Source organism: Miniopterus natalensis, chromosome 17 (assembly GCF_054644295.1).
Source record: "Miniopterus natalensis isolate mMinNat1 chromosome 17, mMinNat1.hap1, whole genome shotgun sequence".
Lineage (NCBI taxonomy): Eukaryota > Metazoa > Chordata > Mammalia > Chiroptera > Miniopteridae > Miniopterus > Miniopterus natalensis.
This window is the reverse complement of record NC_142097.1, coordinates 3,395,756-3,419,620: the sequence shown is the minus strand read 5'-3', so window position 1 is coordinate 3,419,620 and position 23,865 is coordinate 3,395,756. Positions and strand designations below refer to the sequence as shown.

The window sequence follows — 23,865 nt, the reverse complement described above, 5'->3', positions numbered from 1 at the left end:
AAAGACACCCCCAAACCTCCTGGCTGTTTTCTGTAGAGGGCAGAGTTACACTTTCCAGAGCTCCACCCTGTCAGCTGCTCTATGTGATCCTCTCAGGGCTCCTGCAGTGAGTAGGACAGACAGCTCAGCATGCATCCGACAGACTGGGACCACACAGAGCCCAGTTCCTTCCAGCACACTGTGCTAATGGCTGCAGGGCCAGCTTTGGCCTTGAACAAAGGAGAGCTTTTGGCATTAGCCCAGCACAGCCGAGAAACTACCTCCTCATGACTTAGCTCTGTGCTCCTCACTTCTAATGCGCTGTCCACACTCTGGTCTGGACAGGGCACTTGGACCCTCCCAAGATTTATGCACCTGCCACCAAGTAACTTCTCACCTGCTGCTATTAACCCCTCATTCCGCCCATAGGGACCATGGGTATGTGTCATGAGAAGCTGAGTGGAAACCCATATTTAGCTTGATTATGGGCACTATGTCCACACTGGCCATGGTGTCAGAATGGCCTTGTAATTCTATTATCGTACTAAGTGCAGACCAGAGAAATTATTCCCAGTGCACTATGATAACTTGAGAGTTTCATTAATATGTTAAAGATCTTTTAAAAAAGGATTTCCTTGTTTACAAAAACTAAATCAATTCTAGATTACGCTGACAATAAAGGTGCCCTCACTCATCTGAGGGAATGTGAGCAGTTCAGACAACAGGAAGGAAGGACAAGCAGCTGGAGGCAGTTAAGAGTTGCAGCAGTTTGGGGTGAGCACTGTCTGAGGCCTGTTCTAGTTCTTGGGGTTATAAAGGTGCCATGGAGCAGTTCTTTCCTTCATGGACCTTACAGTCTAGTTCACAAGACAGGCCTGTACTTTACAGTAACACATGTCACAGGCGTAGGGCACACAGCAAATACTGTAGCAATCCCCAGGAGAGCTGAAGAAGTCAGGGAAGGCTTCTTGGAGAAGGCAGGCTTGAGGGAAGCCTGGACCATAAATCACTTTTCTGGGACACATACTTGGGAGACTCTTTTGAGAGCAAGAATGGCATACAGAGCTCTGTGCCCTGAGATCTTCCCTGGATTTCAGAGCCAGGGCCTGCAACAAGGTCTAGGAAAGAAATCAGGCCCCTTGGCAAGGACCAATCCTGTTCACCAGTGTCCAGTCCTTAAAAAAGGGCCAGATCACAGAATCCAGTTTAGAGAGACAGGAGTTTATCCTACAAGCAGGAGTTACTGGGGAGATCAGCTATTCTTACACACCGAAGCAGGGGAGGAGAGAGAGTATTTGGGGGCTGGTCCCAGGACACCCAGGGGTATTACAGCACATTTTGCAGACCTCACTGTCTTACTTCAGGCTGGTCCTAAAGACCAGCTCTGTCTACGTATCGGGGCTTTGGAGTCCTAAGAAGTTCTGACTGTGTGGGCTGGGCAGTCAATACGGCAGAGAGTTTGACTAAGCCCATGGACAGAACTCTCTGGTTTTCCCACTTGGACCCCCAGGAAAAAAATAGGTGGGAGGTGTGGACCTGCATGCTACTAGTGACCATTTTTCCAGCCAGGAAAAAAAATAAAGTCAATGCACAGAGCTGGATAGAGACGAGTTCTGGCAGTGCGTCACCACGTGTACGGGATTTGGAGTGAGCCAGTCAAGTGCTCTTTGGCATTAAAACAAAGAGAGCTGACTGCTAAATCTTCTGTCATTAGAAAACAAAGGCGGTCTGACCAATAAATTAATGAAAATCTGTTCTTACGAATGGTCTAATAATCAGTTTGCTCAGCGAATCACCACTGATAAAAGCCTAACCTATTCTCTGCGGAAGGATTCATCTTTCATTGAGGATTTATCAAAACTCTAGTTTTTATATGACTGGGGCTTTAAATGGTCAAATTTTAGGTATTAACTCATAAAGGATTATTATTATTATTTTAGAAGTGCACAGTAAGCCTTCTAGGCAGGCTTAAACTTGACCACTGGTGAGGCCCACTCCAGCGGATCCTGGGAGAGCTGATGGGTGTTCCCAGACTTGCCCACCTCTGCAGGTAAATGTGAATCTCCGCTATTGCTCTGACGGTAACTCAAATGTTTTCCCTGTAGTGGGTGTGAATTTATCCTTGTGTTTTTTTGAAACTAAGGCTTAAAATTCTAGTTTTGCCACTTGCCGAACTTGGGCTAGCTTTTTGGCCTCTGTAAACCTCAGCTTCCTTGATGTAAAATGAGGACTGTAACAACATTTACCTCTAAAGTTAAAACAATACTCTAAATGTGCAAATGCTCGGTAACAGGTTAGGGCGAGGGTTAGAGGTGGGATCTGTACAAATGAGAGTTGCAGCTTGGGCTCCTTGGGGACCTGAGTTTTTAGGTGGCAGAACAGAGGACATAACTGGAAAAACCTGTGCCTCTGAGTGCTGATAGTTTGGTTACTTAGTCTCACAAAAGGTGTGTGGTCATCAGGAGGTTTAAGAGAGCACTGAGGGTTTGGCCTCTTTTTAGCATGGCCCTGGAGAAGGGCTGGAAGTGGGAGAGTGGACACAGGAAAGGAGTGAGCGGGGCCCCAGCTCTGCACCCCGGGAGCGCGTTCCCATACCAGGTCGATGTCATTCACTTCCACGTGCCGGAGAAGGACGCTGGCCACGTGCTCTGTGTCCCACTGCGCACCTGGGTCATCTGGGAAGTCCCTGGAAGGAGGAAGCACAACTTGAGCACCGTTTCTAACCAGGTGCAAACTTCTCCTAAGCTCTGGGGGTGGGTGCTAGTCTGGCGACAGGAATTGCATGGGGGGTTACTCTTAATATCACATTTGTGTTGAAAGAGGTAAACTTTAGAAACAGCACACAGCTAGAAATCAATGGCCAATTCCACAGAACACACTGGGGACTCTGGGCTCGCTGCTGAGGGGAAGAACACATCAAGGGGACAACAGTTTGTCACAAGTTGGGGAGACAGATGGTATCAGCCAACCTGACACAAGACAGAGTGACATGCATCTTTATAAGAGTAACAGTAACAGTGCTTTAACTGAAAAAGTACAAAGTGTGCCACTTTGTTTAACCTTGCAGACATCCTTTACAGAGTCCTAACAGATGAAGTTAAGTAGCTTGCTTGAAAGGTTGTTAAAGTTGGGTTTGGACCAGGTTTTCTAACTGCAAAACCAAGATGTTCTATCACTAGGGAGCCAGCACCACGCCACCCGCAATGAGGCCGCACTGCATCGCCTGCCTCAGGAGCGGAGGTCTCTGCAGGCTGCTCTGCACCTGACCTGTCTCCATTTCCCACACCACAGACCTGTCTCCTCTGTCCCATTTTGGTGCCTGGGTCTGTGGCATCACCTGATATGAGGCCAAGGCTTCAACTTGAGCCCCCCTTTGAAGATGTTATAAATAGACATCCATCGCTCTTTGGCAACACCCACATGACTGGAAGGACGCAGGCTCTCTTTGCTCCCCATCTGGCAGGCTGCTATAGCCTCTCTATGGACAAAGGTCCTTAACTGACCCTCTTAGAACTTTGGTCATAGGAGAGTGAGTCTGAAGGTTTCTCAGCATGAAAGTGGCACTCCCCTCACCACTAAGTAATTAGTTACTTCTATTGCTTCATTGCTACCAAAGCCCTAGGGTGACTTCTGTGGAGGGCAGCTTTAGACTTTTCAAAGCGGCGTCCTGTTAGCCATTCCACGTGGCTCTCAGAACGCACCTGCGGTAAGCAGGACAGGCAGCTCAGCTGGTGGGGGACAGAGAGGGAGAAAGTAGAGGCTGTACAAGTCCAGCCCTACTCCCCGGACACAGAGCTAAATACGGCATGTGGAACATGACCTGCTGAGCTCAGGCTGCTGAAGGAAAAGAGACACAGGAATCAGGGAAAATACCTTGGTGTGAAAACAGCTGCACACACACTCCTGGTGGGAGCTCCCTGTAAATGTATCCAGGCATCATTTTGGAAACTGAGTATACCAATAATAGTCACATGGATGGAGAAGCAGTCTAGGAAAAAGGGCAGGACAGTGGTTGGCCAAGCCTACTACCTCCTGGTTCTGAAGTGCTGAAAGACGAACCCAGGGTGGGAAAGCCCACTGTGCCTTCCACTTATCTGCGGAGACTTGGGGTCTGCTGTCCTAGGGCACCTCACTAGAGAGAGGAGCCGGAGTGGGTGCAACCCTGGGCCATTCCTTCAGCGGCTCTGCCCTCTCACCCGGGAAAGGGAAGCCAATTACTGAGGGGATTTGGGATCGTTTACAAAATCGGATCCACCCGGCATGGGCGCACTGCTTTTGTAATGAAGTCCAAACTCCTCTCCGGAAGGTGTTCAAGATTCTTTGCAATCTATCCCCAATTTTGACACACTTCATTTCTCTTTGAGAGAGCAAATGAGGTGACACATGTGAGAAAGCATTTAAAAACTGTAAAGGCTATGTAAACGTCAACGTAGTGGCAGTTACTGATGCATTAGCCTAATTTAGGCCCTTAAAAGGAACATACAAGAAACCCCCTCTTTCTTTCCTGCTCTGAAGTCCCTTGCAGAGCTCTTTGCTGACTGCCTATATCAGCCGTGAGTGGTTTCAAAGTGGGGTGTAGCCCCTCCAGGCGATGTCAACATATAAGACGATTCATGGAGATAAAGCAAGAAATCACTAGAATGTCTATTTATATGTTTTTCTATCTGTTTAAATTTCTACTTTTTAAGCTATTTTATATCATATATTAACAGAGTTTAATATGTATACAATTTAAATAAATAAGCTCACAAATATGGAAATGCATATCAAATTTTGTTTCTTTTTGCCTGGGGATTATGATGAAAAATACAGGGTGGGGCAAAAGTAGATCTACAGCTGTTAGTAAGGACAATAATGCACACATTAATAAATAATAAAGCAAGAATGAACTCTGTGTTCTGCATACTCACAGCTCTGAACCTACTTTTGCCCTATCCTGTATTTGGAGATCACTGGTCTAATCTACTCATTAACAAATGTTTGGAACTTTCACATTTTATTTTACTAGTGTTTTGCACATATCTGGCCGAGCCAAAGGCTGTTATACCAGCCAGACTCTGAGGGTTGAAACATACAAGTAAGAGTTTTGGAAGTTAGCAACTTTATTAAAAAAATAAGGGGCAAAAAAAGTGTAAACTGCAGAGGGCAGGAAAGCATCCCAATGGGATCACCTTTCCTCAAGGCAGGAGAACATAGTTTGACACTCGGAAACTTCAAACAGGTAAGTGTAAAAAACGTAACTCCTTCCAGGTCAGCTGCTGACTTGCCCTTTGCCTGAAGCTCAACCCTAATCAACTCAAGGCCTGGGCCCAATGATAACCTCTGCAACACTCCTTTCCTCCCTGATGGAGGAACGCTCATGCCTTAGATAAACACGCTGGCAGGATGTAAACAGGAGTGTTGTAAGGGACAGCGGTGAACGACCTCGGGGCCATCTTCCTCTGTCCTGTCCCTCTTGCTGGCTGGACTTTGTATCTGACAACTAGAGGTGGAGTTGCCATCTTGGTCCATGAAGTCACCTTAGGAGCGAAGAGCAGACACAGCAGAGTGACAAAAAAGAGCCCCGGCCCCGGGGACTTGCGGACCGCACCCATCACGCCAGGCTCACACAGCACCTCTTCCTGCCGCAGTTATGGGGTTTTCCGTCATTTGCTGTATTACCAAATCTTGACTGATAGATGACACACATTTTTAAAGTCTCCATTTTATTGATTATTTGGGTTGTTTCCTATTTTTATTATTGTAATAAGGTTGTACGAACATCCTTATACATAACTCTGTATGCATCTCTCACCGTTTCCCTGGGACAAAATGATAGAAATGTAACTTCTGAGTCAAAGGTGGCATGAAGAGAACGTGTACAGATCTCCCTCTTAAGGACCCTGTTATGAAGAGTCGACGGAAGGCCTGTTAACTCACAAGAAGTGCAGCCTTAAGGGGGTGTTTTCATTGACTGAAAAGGAAAGACTCATAAGTATAACTCATATGAAGAGCTGATTCTTCTAAAAACCTCAGGGGCTTTTATACCTACAGTACTTTCTTATCCCTATGAGCTCCCTGAAGAGTCCAGTTCATTTACTTCCTTTTACAACTGGAAAGGCCTGGTTAGAAGAGAATGAGTTGGGGGGGGGGACTTACCAGGCTCTAAAGGGGCCGGCTGACGGAATATAACAGGGTACACATACTGTCAAGACTCCAATTTCATCTTATTAACCAACTTTCTCCTTGGAAAACACACGTATGTAAGTCAAAGCCAATATGAAAGTAGAAGTCAAGCCTCAGAGTAGTTAAGCGTTAGATTTAAAGAAAACCAGGAATCACCCTCCTTATCTGACTGGAAATGTGAGCCATGCACAAGACTTGCTTCAGCAATAGACAGATATTCTAAAGCAGCTCCTTTGCGGCTGGCTACTTTCCCAGATCTGTATAGGCCTACAGGCCTACAGGGAATGGTAATAAAGTCACCGAGCCTGGAAACTTTCTTTAATTATTAGCAGAGTCCTCCATGGTTTTTACTGCCGTGCTAATGAAAGAATATGGAAATCTCTTAGATGCTGTGTGCCTGGGTAAGTTTGCTAAGATGTAAAGCTGAGCAACTCTTTCTGGCTGAAACAGATGGATATAGTGGGCTGACACCAAGTTTTGGCCAAGTAACGCAGAAAGGACAACTCTGAAGAATTGAGGACCAGGAACACAAGGGGCTGCAGCAGGCCAAGGGCTGTATGGCCCTTACTCGATGTGCCTCCCTTCTTTTGGGAGAATTCCAGTCTGTAGAGCACTCTCAGCTCAGAAATGAAACAACTAAATCTCTGCAAAATTTGGCAGGTAACCTTGTATTTAGACTTTCCAATTTAGAGACCTGAGATCTTTCCACTAAGCCTTCACTCATCTCAAATCAATCAGGTGGTGTGTCCTGATGAGAAGCCAGTAATACATGACTGGAAATAAAGGCAGAACTTCTAAGGTCCTTCACAAAGGAAGTGTGAGGACTGTTAAAACATTAGAAAGGTGGCCATGGCTGGGTATCTTAGTTGGTTGGATCATTGTCTCAATATGCGAAGGCTGTGGCTTCGATCCCCAGTCAGGACACATGCAAGAATCAACCAATGAATGCATACATAAGTGGAACAACAAACTGATGTTTCTCTCTCTCTCTCTCTCCCTTGCTCTCTCTCTCTCTCAAATTAATACATTTAAATTAAAAACAAACAAACCACACCCCACACATTTAAAAAGTCTATTAAAGATTGTTTAAAGAAATAGGTATTGCCCGGGCGGGCATGGCTCAGCAGTTGAGCATCGACCTAGGATCCAGGAGATGGAGATTCGATCCCTGGTCAGCGCACATGCCCGGGTTGCAGGCTGGATCCCGTCGGGGGCATGCAGGAGGCAGGTGATCAATGATGACTCTTTCATCATTGATATTTCCATCTCTCTCCCTCTCCCTTCCTCTCTCTGAAATCAATAAAGATATATTTTTTAAAACCCCCCCAAAAACCCCAGGTATTTTATAAAGCAAGAAATGTAAGCTGCCAACATCCAATTTTCAGAAGGAATCAAAGAAATGCTAAATTAAAGCAGGACATCTTGTGGAGAAAGGCTCAGTGAAGGGAACTGTTCTAGACTTTTGGTGGGAGTTTAAATTGCTACAATGAGAGGGCAATTTGGTTATATGTGACTATTTGTACCCTTTGACCTTATCTTTCTAGAAATTTACTCCAAGGAAATAATTGGAGAAGCCTAAAAGTCAAAGTCAGCTCAGGCAGAGATGCCACTTCACTGCAATTCAAGGGAAGGAGGCCTGCAGTTCTGTGGCTCTGCCACCAGGGAGCAATTTCTCCGACTTCCGGTATTGTGGCTTATGAAACATGCTAAAGATAGTCCGGGGGCATGTTCAGAGAAAAAGTAAAGAAAGTATAGATATGCCCAAGGTAAGGAATGGCAATGCAAAACAAAACAAAAAACCCTCAAGTTACTAAAGTTTAATTTTGCTTTTGACTTCTCAGTCTAAAACAATGAGACATGTAAAGAAGAAAGAAATGTATTTAGAGGAATTGAATTTTGAAAGCAAAATAAATTTGTGAGGGGAATTCTAAATATAGGGCTCTGAATGTGTCCTATCCTACAGATATCCTAATCCGGGTTTCCCAGACAGCAGAGCCTAGGGTGCATTCGTATTTTATTGGGGGGGTGTGGCCCCTGGAAGCAGGAGTCACAGAGGGAGGGAGAGCCCACACAGGATGCTTTATCAGCTTCACCCCTGCATGGGCATTGGCTTGCATGATCTCACCGGACTGTCTGAAAGTTGTATGAAAGCATCTTAGAACTGCTCACCTGTCCAGGAGAAAGAGCTATTATCTTCAGAGGGTGTTAACTCTCCAAAACTTTAGGGTGGAGCAGGCTTGGGCACCCGAGTCTCTGAGCAATGGCAGAGAAAACCCAGGGCAGAAAGCAAGGGGTGCAGCCCGGGTGGGCGTGACTCAGCCTAGGATCCAGGAGATCGTGGTTTGATTCCTGATCAGGACATATGCCCGGGTTGCGGGCTCGATTCCCAGTTGGGGGCGTGCAGGAGGGAGCCCATCAATGACTCTCTCATCACGGATGTTTCTCTCTCTCTCTCTCTCTCTCTCTCTCTCTCTCTCTCTTCTTCTCCCTTCCTCTCTCTGAAATCAATAAAGTTACATATATTAGAGAGAGAGAGAGAGGAAGAAAAAGAAAGAAAGAAAGAAAGAAAGAAAGAAAGAAAGAAAGAAAGGAAGGAAGGAAGGAAGGAAGGAAGGAAGGAAGGAAGGAGGGAAGGAAGGAAGGAAGGAAGGAAGGAAGAAAGAAAGAAAGAAAGAAAGAAAGAAAGAAAGAAAGAAAGAAAGAAAGAAAGAAAGAAAGAAAGAAAGAAAGAAAGAAAGAAAAAGAAAAGAAAAGAAAGAAAGAGAAGAAAGAAAGAGAGGAAGGAAGGAAGGGGTGCAGACTGGGCCTGAGGTGAGCAACTGTCAGCTGGTACCAGCCTGACCCCGCTGCACAGCCGTGGCTGGGAAGAGGGATCTGGAGTGGCTCACAACACCCACATCCAGAGCAGGGCTCTGAGAGAATGAATCACTGCACATGGAATCCATCTGGGCACCAAGCCTGGGGCTTAAGGTTAGGGATACAAACACAAGCCCTCTCCAGGGTCCCTTCCCTCAGGAAGCTTCAGGCCCAGTGGTGAGCTTCGCATTGCTGCAGAACGTGAAGGATTTGCAGGGGGAAGGAGAGGGCAAGGGCTGAGGGAAAGATCACCAGGCTGGGGTAGCAGCACTCCTTGGCCATGGCAGTGCCATCACTCAGTGGTTGTCACAGGAAGCACCTTACGCAGACAAGGCCCTTGGTCTGGTTCTGAAGGCCTCTGAGGAGAATGAGAGTTTGGAAGCTATCAAACACCACAGAGAAAGCCGGCCCTTGCTAATCTTTTGGTCTGATAACTACAATCCTCACAGGCCCTGCCCTGGGGTGTATTTAGCAAACATAGTGTTAACACTGAGAGCAAGTGCCCCAAACTTAGCCCTGCCCTAGACCTTCGTGTTCAGTAAACAAGATAGACGGACAGCTTGTGAGGGTTCATAAACATAACGTTTGTTTTCCTACTGGCTGAATGTCCTCACATGCTGACCTTTTCTACACATTCTAATGACTCACCCTGGCTGGCACTCTTGAGAACCCTGTCCGTAGTCATGGAAATGCTGGGTTAAAATCTGTGGGCTGTCAGTTCCTTCAGTCAGAGCAGTCACAAGGCCCTGGCAAGGAAAGCCCCCTTCCCTCCTCTCCCGAGCTGGGAAAGCCCCGGCCTCCCCGGCGCAGCCCTGCAGGGAGAGGCTGGCCACACGGAAACTGCCGCCGCAGCTCCACCAGGGTTGGGTAATCGCTTATCTCTCTGAAAGCCCAGTTCCACTTTTGCACACTGCACCCTGAACTTTCGAACAGAGGGAGCCGCTCGCACACCCTTATTTGGTCTGGCGGCTGCCAGGCCCAGCAGGAAGGTTCAGCGCCCCTCCCCCGCCCACCTCGGGCGCTTTTCTAAACTTGATTACTTCCTTTGTCGTCCGAGGCGGGCAAAGGTCACTTGAGTTCATTGAGCCCAGGCCAGCTGAGAGCGTGGAAGATTACCAGGCCAAGCAGTCCCGAGGGCCTCAGGCTGCTAACACCCCTCGGGCCAGGCCGGTGCGAGGCCTCGGGGTCTGAGGAGCCGGCCACTGACCCGCGGTGGAGGCCAGGAGGGCGCCGAGGGAGGTCTAAGCTGCAGGGAGGCTGAGGAAGCGCCGTTTATTCTAAGGCAGAGGCTGGCAACTCCTGGGGGTGTCAGGACCACCGATGACCGGCCTAAGATGCAGGAAAAGAAACACAGTGGAGGCAGACGTAGAGGAGAAAGGAAAAGTCAGAAAAAGTGAGAGAACTGAGAAAAGGGGGGCCTGCCTAGAAAGCAACGGGCCGGGCCCTACTCGGGTCAGCGGCCCATCTTCCAGCAGTTGAGCAGCCCAGACAAAGGCCAAACGTCCCAGGAAACCTTTGTCCGCATAAGGCTTAAAGCGCTCAACCCCAACCATAAAGTGGGTTTTCCTTTCTCATAGGACATGGAAGGGATTTGCAAGTCATGGCTGTGAGGGATTAGGCCGAGGTCAGCTACAGGCCTGCGCGGCCCCAGAGATGCATTTCACGTGACTGCGGCAAATAAGCCTATGGAGCCTGCAAAGTTCATGTGAGAAAGCCTTCTGTAAAAACTGCCATTCTGCCCTAGCCGGGCGGCTCAGTTGGTCAGGGCGTCATCCCACACACCCAAAGTTGTGGGTTCAACCTCTGGTGGGGCGCGTGCAGGAGGCCGGGTCCCCTCTCCCTTCCTCTCCCTAAAAGGAATCAATGGAAACACACCCTCAGATGAGGGTAAAAGAATTCCCAATTTGCCCCCTCGCTCAGGGGCCCCGAGAGAGAAAACCTGTTCCGCTAGTCGCAGAAGGCACAGACTCTACCTGCCCCCGGGAACCTCAAAAAGGTGCTCTCTTCCCTCTTATCCCACTCCTTTTTTATTTTGTTAATCCTCACCGGAGGAAATGTTCCCATTGATTTTTTTAGAGAAAGGGGAAGGGAGAGAGGGAGAGGGAGGGGGAGAGAGAGGGGAAAGGGGGAGAGAGGGAGAGAGAGAGGGAGGGAGAGAGAAAGATTGATGTGAGAGACACTGACTGGTTGCCTCCCGCACGCGCCCTGACCTGGGCAGGGGATCGAACCTGCAACCCAGGGACGTGCCATTGACTGGGAATAAAATCTGTGACCCTTTGGTGGGCAGCCGAGGCTCTGACCTTTGCGCCACACCAGCCAGGGCCTTCCCCCACTCTTGACAGAGAGGGTGGTGGTGGGAATGGGTTTGCAGTACTCTCGGACGCGTGAAGACAGAGAAGGAATCTCCTAAGCAGGCTGGTAATGTTATCTGGAACAGAGGAGAGAGGGGCAGCATAGCCTTTGACTGGTCTCTGGCTCTTCTGTGGCCTGAAATTTTTGCTATGTTATTTTTCTCTCCACCACTTTTATTCAGTAGCAGTATTTCTCCCTCTTATTTTCAGCGTCAGATACGAGAAAGGAGTGATTGCAGCCAACTGTTATGAAAACATTTGTTTGCAATATATAACCCCCCTTCTTTACTATGGGCCCCAAACTGACTCATTTGATGTGCTTTTGTTCTTTCTTTTTTTAATATACCACCACCAAGACTGGGTGCAGGGGGCAAGGGGAAGAGACATGAAGGGGAAGAGCGCAGGAGGCCAGAAGAGGAGGAACGCTATAAGCCACAGTCAGAATGAGCTGTATTTAATTTAAAAAGAGGGGAGGGATGTACCCCACTCATGACAGTAATGAGGACACACAATTAAGTCTCATAAGCATGACTGAAGGCTTTCACTGTGTTTGACGTCATCACAATGGAAGACATAAAAAGTGGGGTAAATCAGTGTTGCCACAGCCCAGTCTAGTCCATTGGGCAAGATGGTGCAAGGAGTCATTTGAACTAAAGTGCCCTACCCCGACCTATGCGGCCAGCAGACACGGAGAACACCAGGTGACGATCCCACAGGGCTTTCTCCACGGAGCTAAAAAACATGTGCTGTCGACTGGCACATTGTCAAACACTGGAAGGGGGCACCACAGTGCACCTCTCTCTTTTTCGGTACGAATGCTAGATTCAGCTATCTCAACTAGCAGGAAGGGGGCTCTTCAGCTAGGAATGCCAGCCCCACTTCACTTTGTCTTGAACTATATACAGGCTGTTCGTAGTAGCTACAGCAATGCTATGCTCCTTGGGGTGCCAGGTGTACGAGGCATGTCCTTGGAGTCTAGGCTGTCAACACTCACTTCCTCTTTCTTTCTCTCGCCACTTGCACACACTTCTGGCGGCTTCAGAACCACGCGAGGTTTACTGTTTTCCCGTGATGCTTCTAGGGCAGGAGTGGGGAACCTTTTTTCTGCCAAGGGCCATTTGGATATTTATAACATCATTCGTGGGCCATACAAAATTATCAACTTAAAAATGAGCTATGAAAAAAGTTCCTAGATTTATTGAATTTCAAATCCTGCCTGCGGTTGCCTTGGCAGGGCCAGACCCAATGATTCTGCAGGCCGTATACAGCCAACGGGCCGGACGTTCCCCACCCCTGCTCTAGGGTTATGTCTTGCTTTGTGTTCCTGTGAAACATTCTGAAGAAATTATTGTAAGATCCAGTCATGACAACGCTATCAAAGCCATTCCAACAACATTCAAATTTGTTAAATATGCAGTTATTTTCATACAGTGAACAAGCTTACTTCTGAGGTACTCATGCACCTGGTCTGTTTCTATTGCCTGTTTTCCATATTTAAGTCCCAAATTTTGATTGACAGTCTCTAGTCATCATATATCGACCACCATGGCTGAATTTTACAGCAGAAGTAGAGATGATTTGAAAAATAGAAAAGATGTGTCACTGGGATCTTCAGGTTCTTCAAAGAGTTTCGCATGCCTGTCACAGGGCGTGGGCCATGATGTCACATGGCCGAATAGCTCCTTTCCTGCTGCTGTACACAAGCGTGCTCCAGCTGATTGGACAGAATTCTGCTGCTGCAATGACCTCCGTTAGCTCTCCCATGTTGGCAGGCTTGATGTCCACGTTATTAAAAGGCCTGTCTGTGATTTCCAGATGCCAAGGATTAATCCGCAAATCATCTGCAGATAAATGTTTCGTCGTCACTATCAATGGAAATTTTGTTGATTGATATATATGAGCATTGGCAAATGTTCTTCATGGACTGGCCTCAACGTGAGATCCAGGGCCTAACCACTGGTGTGCAGTAGGATCGCTACACCTCCCACCTTCCTCTTTCAAGTTACACCCTTCTGGTCTTCTGTCCCTTTCGCTGATTTTCTATAATTTTATTGTTTTATCATTGGTAGGCAATAAAAACTGAGCAGCATTTTTCTGGGGTAACCACCTAATTTTGTTGATCTTCTATTTCTAAACTTTTCAAGTAGTCAGACTCTGGTTTGTGGCTCTGAAAGGTGCTGTACACTGTATGTTCTCCTCGCTATGAGACTGGGTTCTGTTCTGCTCCTGCTGAAAGATGATCACTCTGCCGCCTTTATCTCCTGTTGCTAGGAATTCTCCAGAATGATTAAATTCTACTGTAGAAATTATACCTGCTTCTGCTACACCATCATCTACTGCTTCTTTCACCTGAGAAGAACACCACTGAATATGGTTCCCTCCTCCAGCTTCTGCCAGGTTGCACTGCAAATGGTGACCCTGCCAGGTTCCTGGGGGGCGGTGTGTGTGTGTCTCCGCTTCACGAACTCATCCCCCTGACACACACCTGGGGATGGGGGAACGGAGAGGGTGGGTTTGGGGTTGGGGGTGGGGGAGAAGGGAGGCCAGGTGGGCAGATGAATGAGCAGGAGGGTGAGTTTCACTCCGGGGCTCCCCTGCTTTTGCTCTTTCTCCAGCAGAGGTGGTGGCAGTGGCAGGGGCAGGTGACTCCTAATTTTTTTTAAATATATCTTTATTGATTTAAGAGAGAGGAAAGGAGAGGGAGAGAGAGAGAAACATCAATGATGAGAGAGTCATTGATCAGCTGCCTCCTGCACGCCCCCGACTGGGGATTGAGCCCGCAACCCGGGCATGTGCCCTGACCGGGAATCGAACCCTGATCGCCGGGATCCTAGGTCAACGCTCAACTGCTGAGCCACACCCGGCCGGGCATGTATCTGGGTGTAGGCCTCTTTGGGTTCTTCTTGCTTGGGATTTTCTGTGCCTCCTGAATTTGTGTGACTTTTTCTTTTACCAGGTTAGGGAAGTTTTTTGCCATTATTTCTTCAAACAGGTTCTCTAGCTCTTGCTTACTTTCGACCTCCTCTGGTACTCCTATGATGTGAATATTGTTACATTTCTCATTGTCCCACAGATGCCTTAACTGTCCCGTTTTTTAACTGTTTTTTCTTTTTGGTTCTCTGATTGATTTTTTTCTATCCTGTCTTCTAATTTGCTGATCCAATCCTCAGCTTCCTCTAATCTGCTGTTTATTTCTTCCAATTTTTAATTTAATTTTTTATTTCTACTATGTCATTCTTAATTTCCTTCATAGTTCCCATTCCTTTTCTCATGCTGTTAAGCATCCATATGATTAGTATTCTGAACTCTATATCTGATAGATTGCTTATCTCCATTTCATTTAGCTCTTCTTCTGGAGAATTCTTTTGTTCTTTCATTTGGGGCTTGTTTTTTTGTCTCCCCATTTTGACTGCCTGTTTAGATTTGTTTCTATGTATTAGGTAGGTCTGCTAGGACTCCCAGTCTTTTGGATGGTATCTGGTGCAGGCCAATGTCAGACACTCTTTGTGACTGGCCTTGAGTACCCTGTTTTAAGTTTTGTGCACTCCACAGCTTGTGGTTCCCTCTGCTGGGGCTGAGTGTGTTTGGACAGGACCAAGATCTGCTTTTCCAAGCCCTGGGTCCAGAAGCAAATCAAGCAAAGGCCTCATAGCTCATTTTTAAGTTGACAATTTTGTATGTCCCCAGAATGATGTCATACATACCCAAATGGCTCTTGGCAGAAAAAAGGTTCCCCACTCCTGTACTAAAGCATGCTATGGGCGTAACAAATTATGTGTCATGGGTCAGGATTACTGATGAAATGTCAGAACAAGGCTGTAAATAACAGATGTCTAGGTGTAGTCCTGACATCCAGTTCTAGGAAACAGAGCATTGTTTTCTATCCTCTCTAATTTCTAAACTCTCTCTCTAAATACTGGGAATTTATTTTATAGGTAAGGCAAGAAAGCAGCAATTTGACATTCACAACCTATTATAGGCTAAAGACAAATGACAGAAGACAAGCAGGCTCACAATAGGTAAATGGTGAAATAGACTTTCACAAATGGCATAAAAGGGAATGGGTTCTGGGCCTCTTGTATTTTATTTGGAAACCCTGTTTAGGGTCATACCTTATAGCAGGTCAATTATTCTGTTTATTGAATCACAAAATGTTAGTTGTGAAAAAGACCTTAGGGATAATCTAATGTGACACCCTATTGTCTTAAGAGAAGAAGAGAATCAGAGCACAGATGTGCCTGCCAGCTGTCACCTCATGAGACAGGAAGTGGAGCTGGGCCAGGTCATACAGTCCCTGGGAAATTCCCAATTCTATTTCTGAATCTAGCTCCAGGAGAAATTATAAAATTCTCTAAGATGACTTATAATTATATTAATTTTAATATACTTTATTTAAAAAGGGAATTCAATAAATGTTCTATGATATCTTTAGAATCTATTCAAGAAAAAGAGATGTTGTTAAATTGAGCAATCATGAATAATATGTTACAACTATAAAGAGGTTGAGAAATAACAGTTTACACTGGACATAAGTCCAAGGGAGAGGTTATGTCTACTTTTTTCAGGGTAACTTCCAAGGATAACCTAGCATGTTTTTAGGTAGGTGACTGATAATCATATAATGAAAAACATGCCACATAAATTCACCTCAGGTTCTACTGAACAATTTGAAACTTATGTGGGACCACAGGGGATCACTCCAGGAAACCACCTGCAAAATAAGAACACACGCAGGATGGTGAAGCCAGAGTAGGGATTAAATGGAAGACTGACAGTGACAGTGAGGCTCACATCTAATTATAATTTCCCCCCACATATTTCCGTTACTTTTAATTTAAATTTTATTGAGGTATAACTGACATATACGATTATAATCTTAAAAGTACAGGCTAGTGCTGAGGAAAACTCCACGAGGGCATGGATTCAGCTCTGTAACTTTTAAAGATTAATGAATGAAACGCAAGATTATGGAGTTAACCGGGTTGAACACTTGAGACAAATCTTTTACTTACCCGGTCTAACCAGATAGCTCAGGGGATAGACTAGCAAACCAAGGGCTGCGGGAATGCACACAACACCCCTCCCTCTACAGTCATTCTCAGCTGATCTCAACTCCAAGATCCTATCTCCTGGCTCTGCCCTGCAGCCTTCCCTGACTCCTTGGAGCATTGGAACTTGGATTTCTGCGTGTTTCTGGCTAAGAGTGCCTCTGGCCCTGGCATCTGACAGTTCCTGTCCTGACTTTTGCTCCTAAAGAATGCCATGCCAGCCCCATCTGGAGGCTGAGGGATTAAACATGCCCACATTGTCACCTACTACTCCCTGTAGTTAGGCTCTGCAGAACCTTCTTCAGACGGCTTCGCAAGAGTAGTGAAAGACATGCTGATTTTTCTTCAGCTCAACTAGGCCAGTGAAAGATGCTTCTCTATGCCTTACCTTATAGATGCAAGTCTTTCCTCTAAAACTGTGATTTCCAAAGTTAGGAAGACAATGGATTGGAGGGTAAGAGGAAAAAGAGATGACAGAGAAAGTAAATCTTCAGTGGGAAAAAAATCTTTGTGGGGGAAAAAAGGAACTACATTCTCATCAGTTAGGCAGAAGGGGGCTGAGATGGGGGCGAGAGGCCCTATCCAAGGAGCCACATCCAAGGACCCAGAATAAAAAACTGTTTATTGCTTCTGTGGTCTTGTAAGAAGTAACTGAAGTCAGAGCTAAGGCTGTATTATCTTGTACACTGGGTAAGGGGATATGTCGTACTTTGGGCTACACACAGAGGTTTACCCCAAGAATGCCAAGTGACTAGAGACCAGTAATTTCTCCCTTACTCTCAGTCTTTTCTGCCCTTGCATTCTTATCAGAAACCTTGCTCCCATGTCTGTATTCCTAGGCAAAAAGTCCAAATAATCCCACTCGCCCAAAGTACCTGACCCAAGCTTTTTGGCTTCAATTCTCTCATGCAGAAATTTGAAGCTGCAACTTAGAGACTCCAGCCCACAGGTTATCAAACATTACTGTGTCTTAGGCTCATCTGGGGAGTTTGTAAAAAAAAAAAGCAAAAAAAAAAAAGCAGATTCCTGATCCCTCACCCCATTAGATTCAAGATTACAGTGGAGCTTAGGTGTCCATGTTTTAACAAATGCCCCAGGTAATTCTGCTGCACCTGGCCTGCAGGTCAATTCTAATATCTTATGAAATACCACTCTAGGTAGCCTGTTTGGATATAAAGCCAGTGCAATGGCTAAAGCAGACACGAGACCTTGGGCAAGTTACTTAACCTGTTTCTTCATCTGTAAAACAGGAGTAATAACACTATCTACCTCACAGGATTGAGAATTAAACAAGTTAATAAATTTAAATTATGTACAATAGTGTCGGACACAGAGTAAGGATATGCCAGCTGTTATTATCAAGCTGCTGATAATATTTCACTAAAGGAGGAAAGGAAGTGATGGCTGTGGCCAGGTGGCACAGTTGGTCCCCAGACATCAGGGTCATGGGTTCAATCCCGATTCAGGCACACACAAGAAACGACCAATGAATAAGTGCAACGTAAATAAGTAAGCGGAACAACAAACGGATGCTTCTCTTTCTCTCTCTCTCTCAAAAAGAAAGTGCAACAGAAAGAAAATGGCTTGGAAGCGAGAAGGCTTCATTTCACACTGCAGTCTGGCCTGTACCACTACGCCCCCAGTGTTCACATCCCACAGCCTGGGGCCTCTGGTGCTTTGGGTTTTCTATCTGTATGTTCTCCTGCGGCTTCCTCACCAGCCTGTGTTTCTCTCTTTCATGACTCAGCTCAGGTCATGTAGAACCGTCATCATCTTTAGGAAGCTTTGCCCCAAATCTCAGGTTAGGCCAAGTACCTCTCCTGTGAGATCTTTCTCTGCATTTCCCCTTGCGCTCTATCTCTACTCTTACTACGACATTTTGAAAATTCATGTTCTCACCTCCTCACCAGACTAGGAGGTCCTTGAGGGGTGAGTCTGCCTTGCTTATTACCAGTTAAGCCCAGGCTGCCAGCACAGGCCTGATGTAGAGTTGAGCAAAGCAGCTGCCTGCATCAGGAGAGCTGGGCCAACCTCTTTACCATGGCTAGTCTTGTGCAAGACTTGTAGTGGCCCATGTTGCACCCTCTGGACTGGCTCTCAGTGAAAGTATGGAGTCTGAACTTGGTGGTTAAAGAAAGACTAATAGCCAAATTAGAAACCACAAATTCAGGTTTATTCCTAAGACCTAAAGGCCAAAGAACTCCTATAATATGACTAGCTCCCAAAAGAATTCAAAGATCTAGATTCATAAACTTGTTTTCTATTACCCCCTTAAAGAAAAAACATGGAAAAAGGAAAAGACATATATTTCTTGAGCAGCTACACTTGCCAGTCACTATACTTGGCTTTTCAGGTTGCTGACTTGGTCAACATGAGAGGCCTATAAGGTAAGTTACTACCCCAATTTGCCCCCTAAAGCTATGGTTTCGAATCGACAACTTTCAGTTGCCCAACAGTCCCTGGCACAGTAAATGAAGTAATGGAATATTCTTAAGTCTTATCCTAGAAATGAGCAAGGTCATGTAGGACAACACTGAGTTTTCTAGACTCTAACTGACCACCTGGGGTCTCTTTATATTGGCGTAGTTTTCAAATATGCCTAATCACTTCTCTTTAGGATAAGAAGAGTGCTGCCTGAATGGAAGGACCCCCAGTTCCCATTCTTCAGGGTGAGTAGCAAGAAGTTGCCCAGGCTGGGATGATTCCCAGTAGGACAGTCAGCACGTTTCCTCTTCCTAAGGTATATGGACTGTGATGCTCTTAAAGGCCTGGGGAGGCATCCTGGGGTCCCAAGCCCAGAAAAATCCCCTTTACGTGCTGGGCTTGTAAGCCCCAGCTTTCTGAGAATGGGTCCTTTATTCTTGATCTTACTTAGCCTATAGGGACTAAAAGACCACTGTGGGCAGTACAAGGCACCTGCAAGTCATCTCACTCAGATCCGGGGAGGCCCAGCTCTGCTGTGAAAGTGGCTAGACAGAGTTTCAATAATTTTGGAAGGTGTGTTTGAGATAACTGGTTTGACTTAAAAGGAGTATGTTGTATACACAAAATTCCTTTTTGAGAGCATTCTAGATGAGGCATCTCAAAGAGACAGTTATTTCTCAGAGCTGGTCTGCTTCAGGTATTAAGACACTATGGGCAGAAAAATGATCACTGAAGAGTGGTTTCAAATAGGAGACCCCAAATGAACCCAGAAAGTAGAAGCCTACACTGCAGGCACTAATGTATAACCAAACGGCTTCTTACTCTCCGTGTTACTCCCGAGTGAATGGTAGTGGGGAGTTCTTTATTTCATGAAGGTTAATGATTCTTCTGGTGAGGCCAGGGAACACCATATTAAGTAAATTATTTTAAGGTATTCCATGTCATAGTATGCAATATTAAAAAAGAACTATACTTACGATTGTATATAAATACATATTTGGAAAGTTTTGAAGGTATGGAAGTTTACACATCAAAGAGTTGACAATGGTTTTCTCTAAGGAGGTGAGTGGATGGGGGAAGAACAAATGGGGACATTCACTTTTCACTTGATGTGTGTTTGTTTTTACAACGAGCATGTATATTATTATCTAATAACAGCCTTATTAAGATATTATTCACATACTATACAATTCACTGATTTATTAAAAAAAATTTAAATTGATTTTAGAGAAAGGGAGAGAAGGAGATGGATTTGTTGTTCCCGTTGTTCATGCACCGTTGGTTGATTCTTGTATGTGCCCTCACTGGGGATCGAACCCGCAACCTTGGCTTATGGGGACAAAGCTTTAACCAAATAAGCTACCCAGCCAGGGCCCAATTCACCCATTTAAAGTATATAATTCAATGTTTTTTCTGTTTTTTAGTATACTCATAGAGTTCTGCAACTAACACCACAATTGATTTTAGAACATTTTAATCACCTCAAAAATGAACCCCATTATGAATCACTTCCAATTTCCCAATCCTCCCAGCCCCTGGCAACCACTAATCTACTTTCTGTCTCTATGGATCTGCCTCTTTTGGACATTTGAGATAAATGGAAGCAACGTATGGAGCTTTTGGTGTCTGGCTTCTTTCACTCAGCAGAATGTTTTTCTGGTTCATCCGTGCTGTACTATGTAGTAGTACTTCATTCCTTTTTATGGCTGAATAATATTCTAGCATATGAATGTACCAAATTTGTTTATCCATTCATCAGCTGACGGCATGTGGGCTGTTTCTATTTTTCTGGCTACTGTAAATAGAGCTGCTTTAAACATTCTTGTACAAGTTTTTGTTTGAATACCTGTTTCCAATTCTTTTAGGCATTTACGTCAGAGAAGAATTGCTGGGTAATGGTAATTTTATGGTTAATTTTTTTTCACTTACTGATGTTAGAGAGAGAGAGGAAGGGGGAGAGAGAAGGAGAGAAAGAAACACACTCATTTGTTGCTCCATGTACTGACACATCCATCGGTTGATGCTTGTATGTGCCCTGACTGGAGACTGAACCCGCAGCCGTGGCCTGTTGGGACGATGCTCTAGTCAACTGAGTTACCTGACCAGGGCTTATGTTTAATTTTTTGAGGAGTCACAGGGACTACATCATCTTACATTCCCATCAGCAATGTATGAGGCTTGAAATTTCTCTGCATCTTTGCCAATGGTTGGTATTTTCCTTTTTATTTTATTTTTTAAAATATGGCCAACCTAGTGGGTGTGGTGTTTCACAGTGATTCTGGTTTCCATTCCAGTACTGATTAACGATGCTGAACATCTTCTCCTGTGTTTCTTCACCATTTGTATGTCTTCTTTGGAGAAATGTCTATTCAAGTCCTTTGCCCATTTTTAAATTGGTTTGTCTTTTGTTAACACTAAGAGTTTTTTAAAGTATTATTTTATGTTACATATTATTCTATATGTAACATATAGTATAAAATATATTATATATACCTGAATATTAATTCCTTATCAGATATATGATTTGCAAATATTTTCTCCCATTCTACGAGTTATCTTTTGACTTTCTCTTTTTTTCCCCTTTGTTAATCCTTACCCGAGGATATTTTTTCCATTGCTTTTTACAGTGAGTGGAAGTGGGGGAAGAGAGAGAGAAACATCTATGTGAGACACATCAAATGGTTGCCTCCTGCACACACCCTGGCCAGGGCCAGGATCGAACCTGCAACCCCGGTACGTGCACTTGACAGGGAATTGAGCCCTTTGGTGTGCTGGCAGACGCTCTAACCACTGAGCAACACAGGCCAGGGCCTGACTCTCTTGATTGTGCTTTTTGATGTATAACATTTTTCACTTTTGATGAAGTCCAATTAGTCTATTTTTTCCTTTTGTTGTTTGTATGTGCTTTTGGTGTTATATCTAAGAAGGCTTTGCCTATCCTGCTCATGAAGATTTACTCCTGTATTTTCTTTTAGCTTTTTTTTTTTTGAAAGATTTTTAAATTGATTTTTAGAGAGAGAGAGGAAGGGAGAGGGAAAGGGAGAAACACTGATGTAAGAGTGAAACACTGAATGGCTGCCTCCTGCATGGCCCCCACCAGGGATCCAGCCCGCAACCTGGGCATGTGCGTGACCAGGAATAACTGGCAACCTTTTGGTACCTGGGACGACACCCAACCAACAGAGCCACACTGGCCAGGGCTATACTTTTAACTTTTATATTTAGGCCTTTTTGAGATAATTTTTGTGTATACTGTGAAGGGGTCCAACTTTGTTCTTTTACATGTGGATATCTAGTTATGCCAGTGCCATTTGTCAAAAACAGCATTTCTTCCCCCATTGAATCGTCTTGGAACCATTGTTGCAGATCAATTGACTGTATATGTGAGGGTAAGCATGCATTATTTTTAAAGAAAGAAAGAAAAAAGGAAAATCCAAAAATGAATAAAACTTATAAATCCTTTCACTACTAGTTAAGCGGTGGCTCGGCCTTGAGGAACTAGGTCTAGTCTTACCCAACTATCAGAGGTAGTACCACGTCATCTTAATCGCAAGCACACAGGCAGCTGCAATTTTTCTCATCCCAAGGGCTCTATAGAACATTCTACAAATGACTACGAATTACTTCTTGGAACTGGGTGTTATGGAAAAATAATCTGAAAGACCAACCCAACAACCTTTCTTCTGGACACTCACATTATTTGCCTATAAGACTTGCATTTTAGAGAATTAATTGCCTCCTATCCAAAGTTTTTGATTTTTACAATTTTTGTAGATGCTATAGACTGAATATTTGTGCCTCTCAAAATTCCTGTGTTGACATAGGAATCTATTCTGCCAATGTGATGGTATTTGAAGACAGGGCTTTTGGGAGGCGATTAAGTAGAGCCCTCATGAACGGGACTCGTGCTCTTATAAAAGAGACCTTCAGAGAGCTGCCTTGCTCCTTCTGCCATGTGAGGACACATCCAGAAGATATGAACCAGGCACAGGCCCTCACCAGACACAGAGCCTGCTGGTGTGTTGACTCTGGACTTCCCAGCCTCCAGAACTATGAGAAATAAATTCCTATTGTTTATAAGCCACTTGGTTTATGGCATTTTTGTTATAGCAATCTGAATGGACTATGACAGTAGAGGTAAGAGCAAGCTGGCCAGCCTTATTTTGGTTAATAAAAGGTCTACTTTGAGTTTCTTTATACACACATTCTACTGTGGATATCATAAACTGTAAAAGTGCTTAATAAAGTGGAAAGCACTTAAAAATATCAATATATTGCTGAGTTGAGTACATAAACCTCCATTTATATCTAGGAGCTTTAGGTAAAACCACCTTCTCATTCAGTCATTTTACATATAAAAAAAGAGAAGCCCAGAGAGGGAAAATTACTTGCCCAAGAACACACTGCTGGTTTGTAGCAGAGCTATAACCTGAACACACAAGAATCTGCCCACAGATGTTTACACTAGCTTTATTCATAATTGTCAAAACTTGGAAGCAACCAAGATGTCCTTCAGTAGATGCACAGGTAAATAAACTGTGGTACATTATTCAGCGCTAAAAAGAAATGAGCTATCAAGCCATAAAAATACATAGAGGAACCTTAAATGCATATCACTAAGTGAAAGCAGCCCATCTGAAAAGGCTGCACACTGTATGATTCCAGCTATATGACACTCAGAAAAGGGCAAAACTATGGAGACAGTAAAAAGACCAGTGATTGCTAGGGGTTGGGGAGGGAGATAAATAGGCAGAGCACAGAGGGCTTTCAGGGCAATGAAAATACTCTGTATGATATTATAATGATGGATACCTATAATTATACATACGTCCAAGCCCATAGAATGTACACCAAGAATGAACTCTAATGTAAATGACAGACTTTGGGTGGTTATAATGTAACACATGTGCCCCTCTGTTGGGGTTGTGGTAGTGGGGAGGCTATGCCTGTGTGGGGTGGGGGCAAAGGGTACAGCTTTGTATCTTCCTCTCAGTTCTGCTGTGAGCCTAAAACTGCTCTAAAAAAATAGTCTTTAATTTTTT

General features: G+C 44.9%; 1 protein-coding gene and 1 pseudogene across 2 annotated transcripts in view; both read right to left on the bottom strand.

Moving 5' to 3' along the window:
- PIGL (phosphatidylinositol glycan anchor biosynthesis class L) overlaps window positions 1-23,865 on the bottom strand; it is a 62,007-nt gene that overhangs the window by 16,996 nt on the left and 21,146 nt on the right. For both annotated transcript variants that reach the window (XM_016196440.2, XM_016196441.2), the window contains exon 3: window positions 2,575-2,665. In XM_016196440.2, coding sequence (XP_016051926.2) covers window positions 2,575-2,665 — 91 coding nt within the window. The remainder of the gene's footprint in view (window positions 1-2,574; window positions 2,666-23,865) is intronic.
- LOC107524543 (serine/threonine-protein phosphatase 2A 55 kDa regulatory subunit B alpha isoform pseudogene) lies at window positions 11,594-18,474 on the bottom strand (annotated as a pseudogene).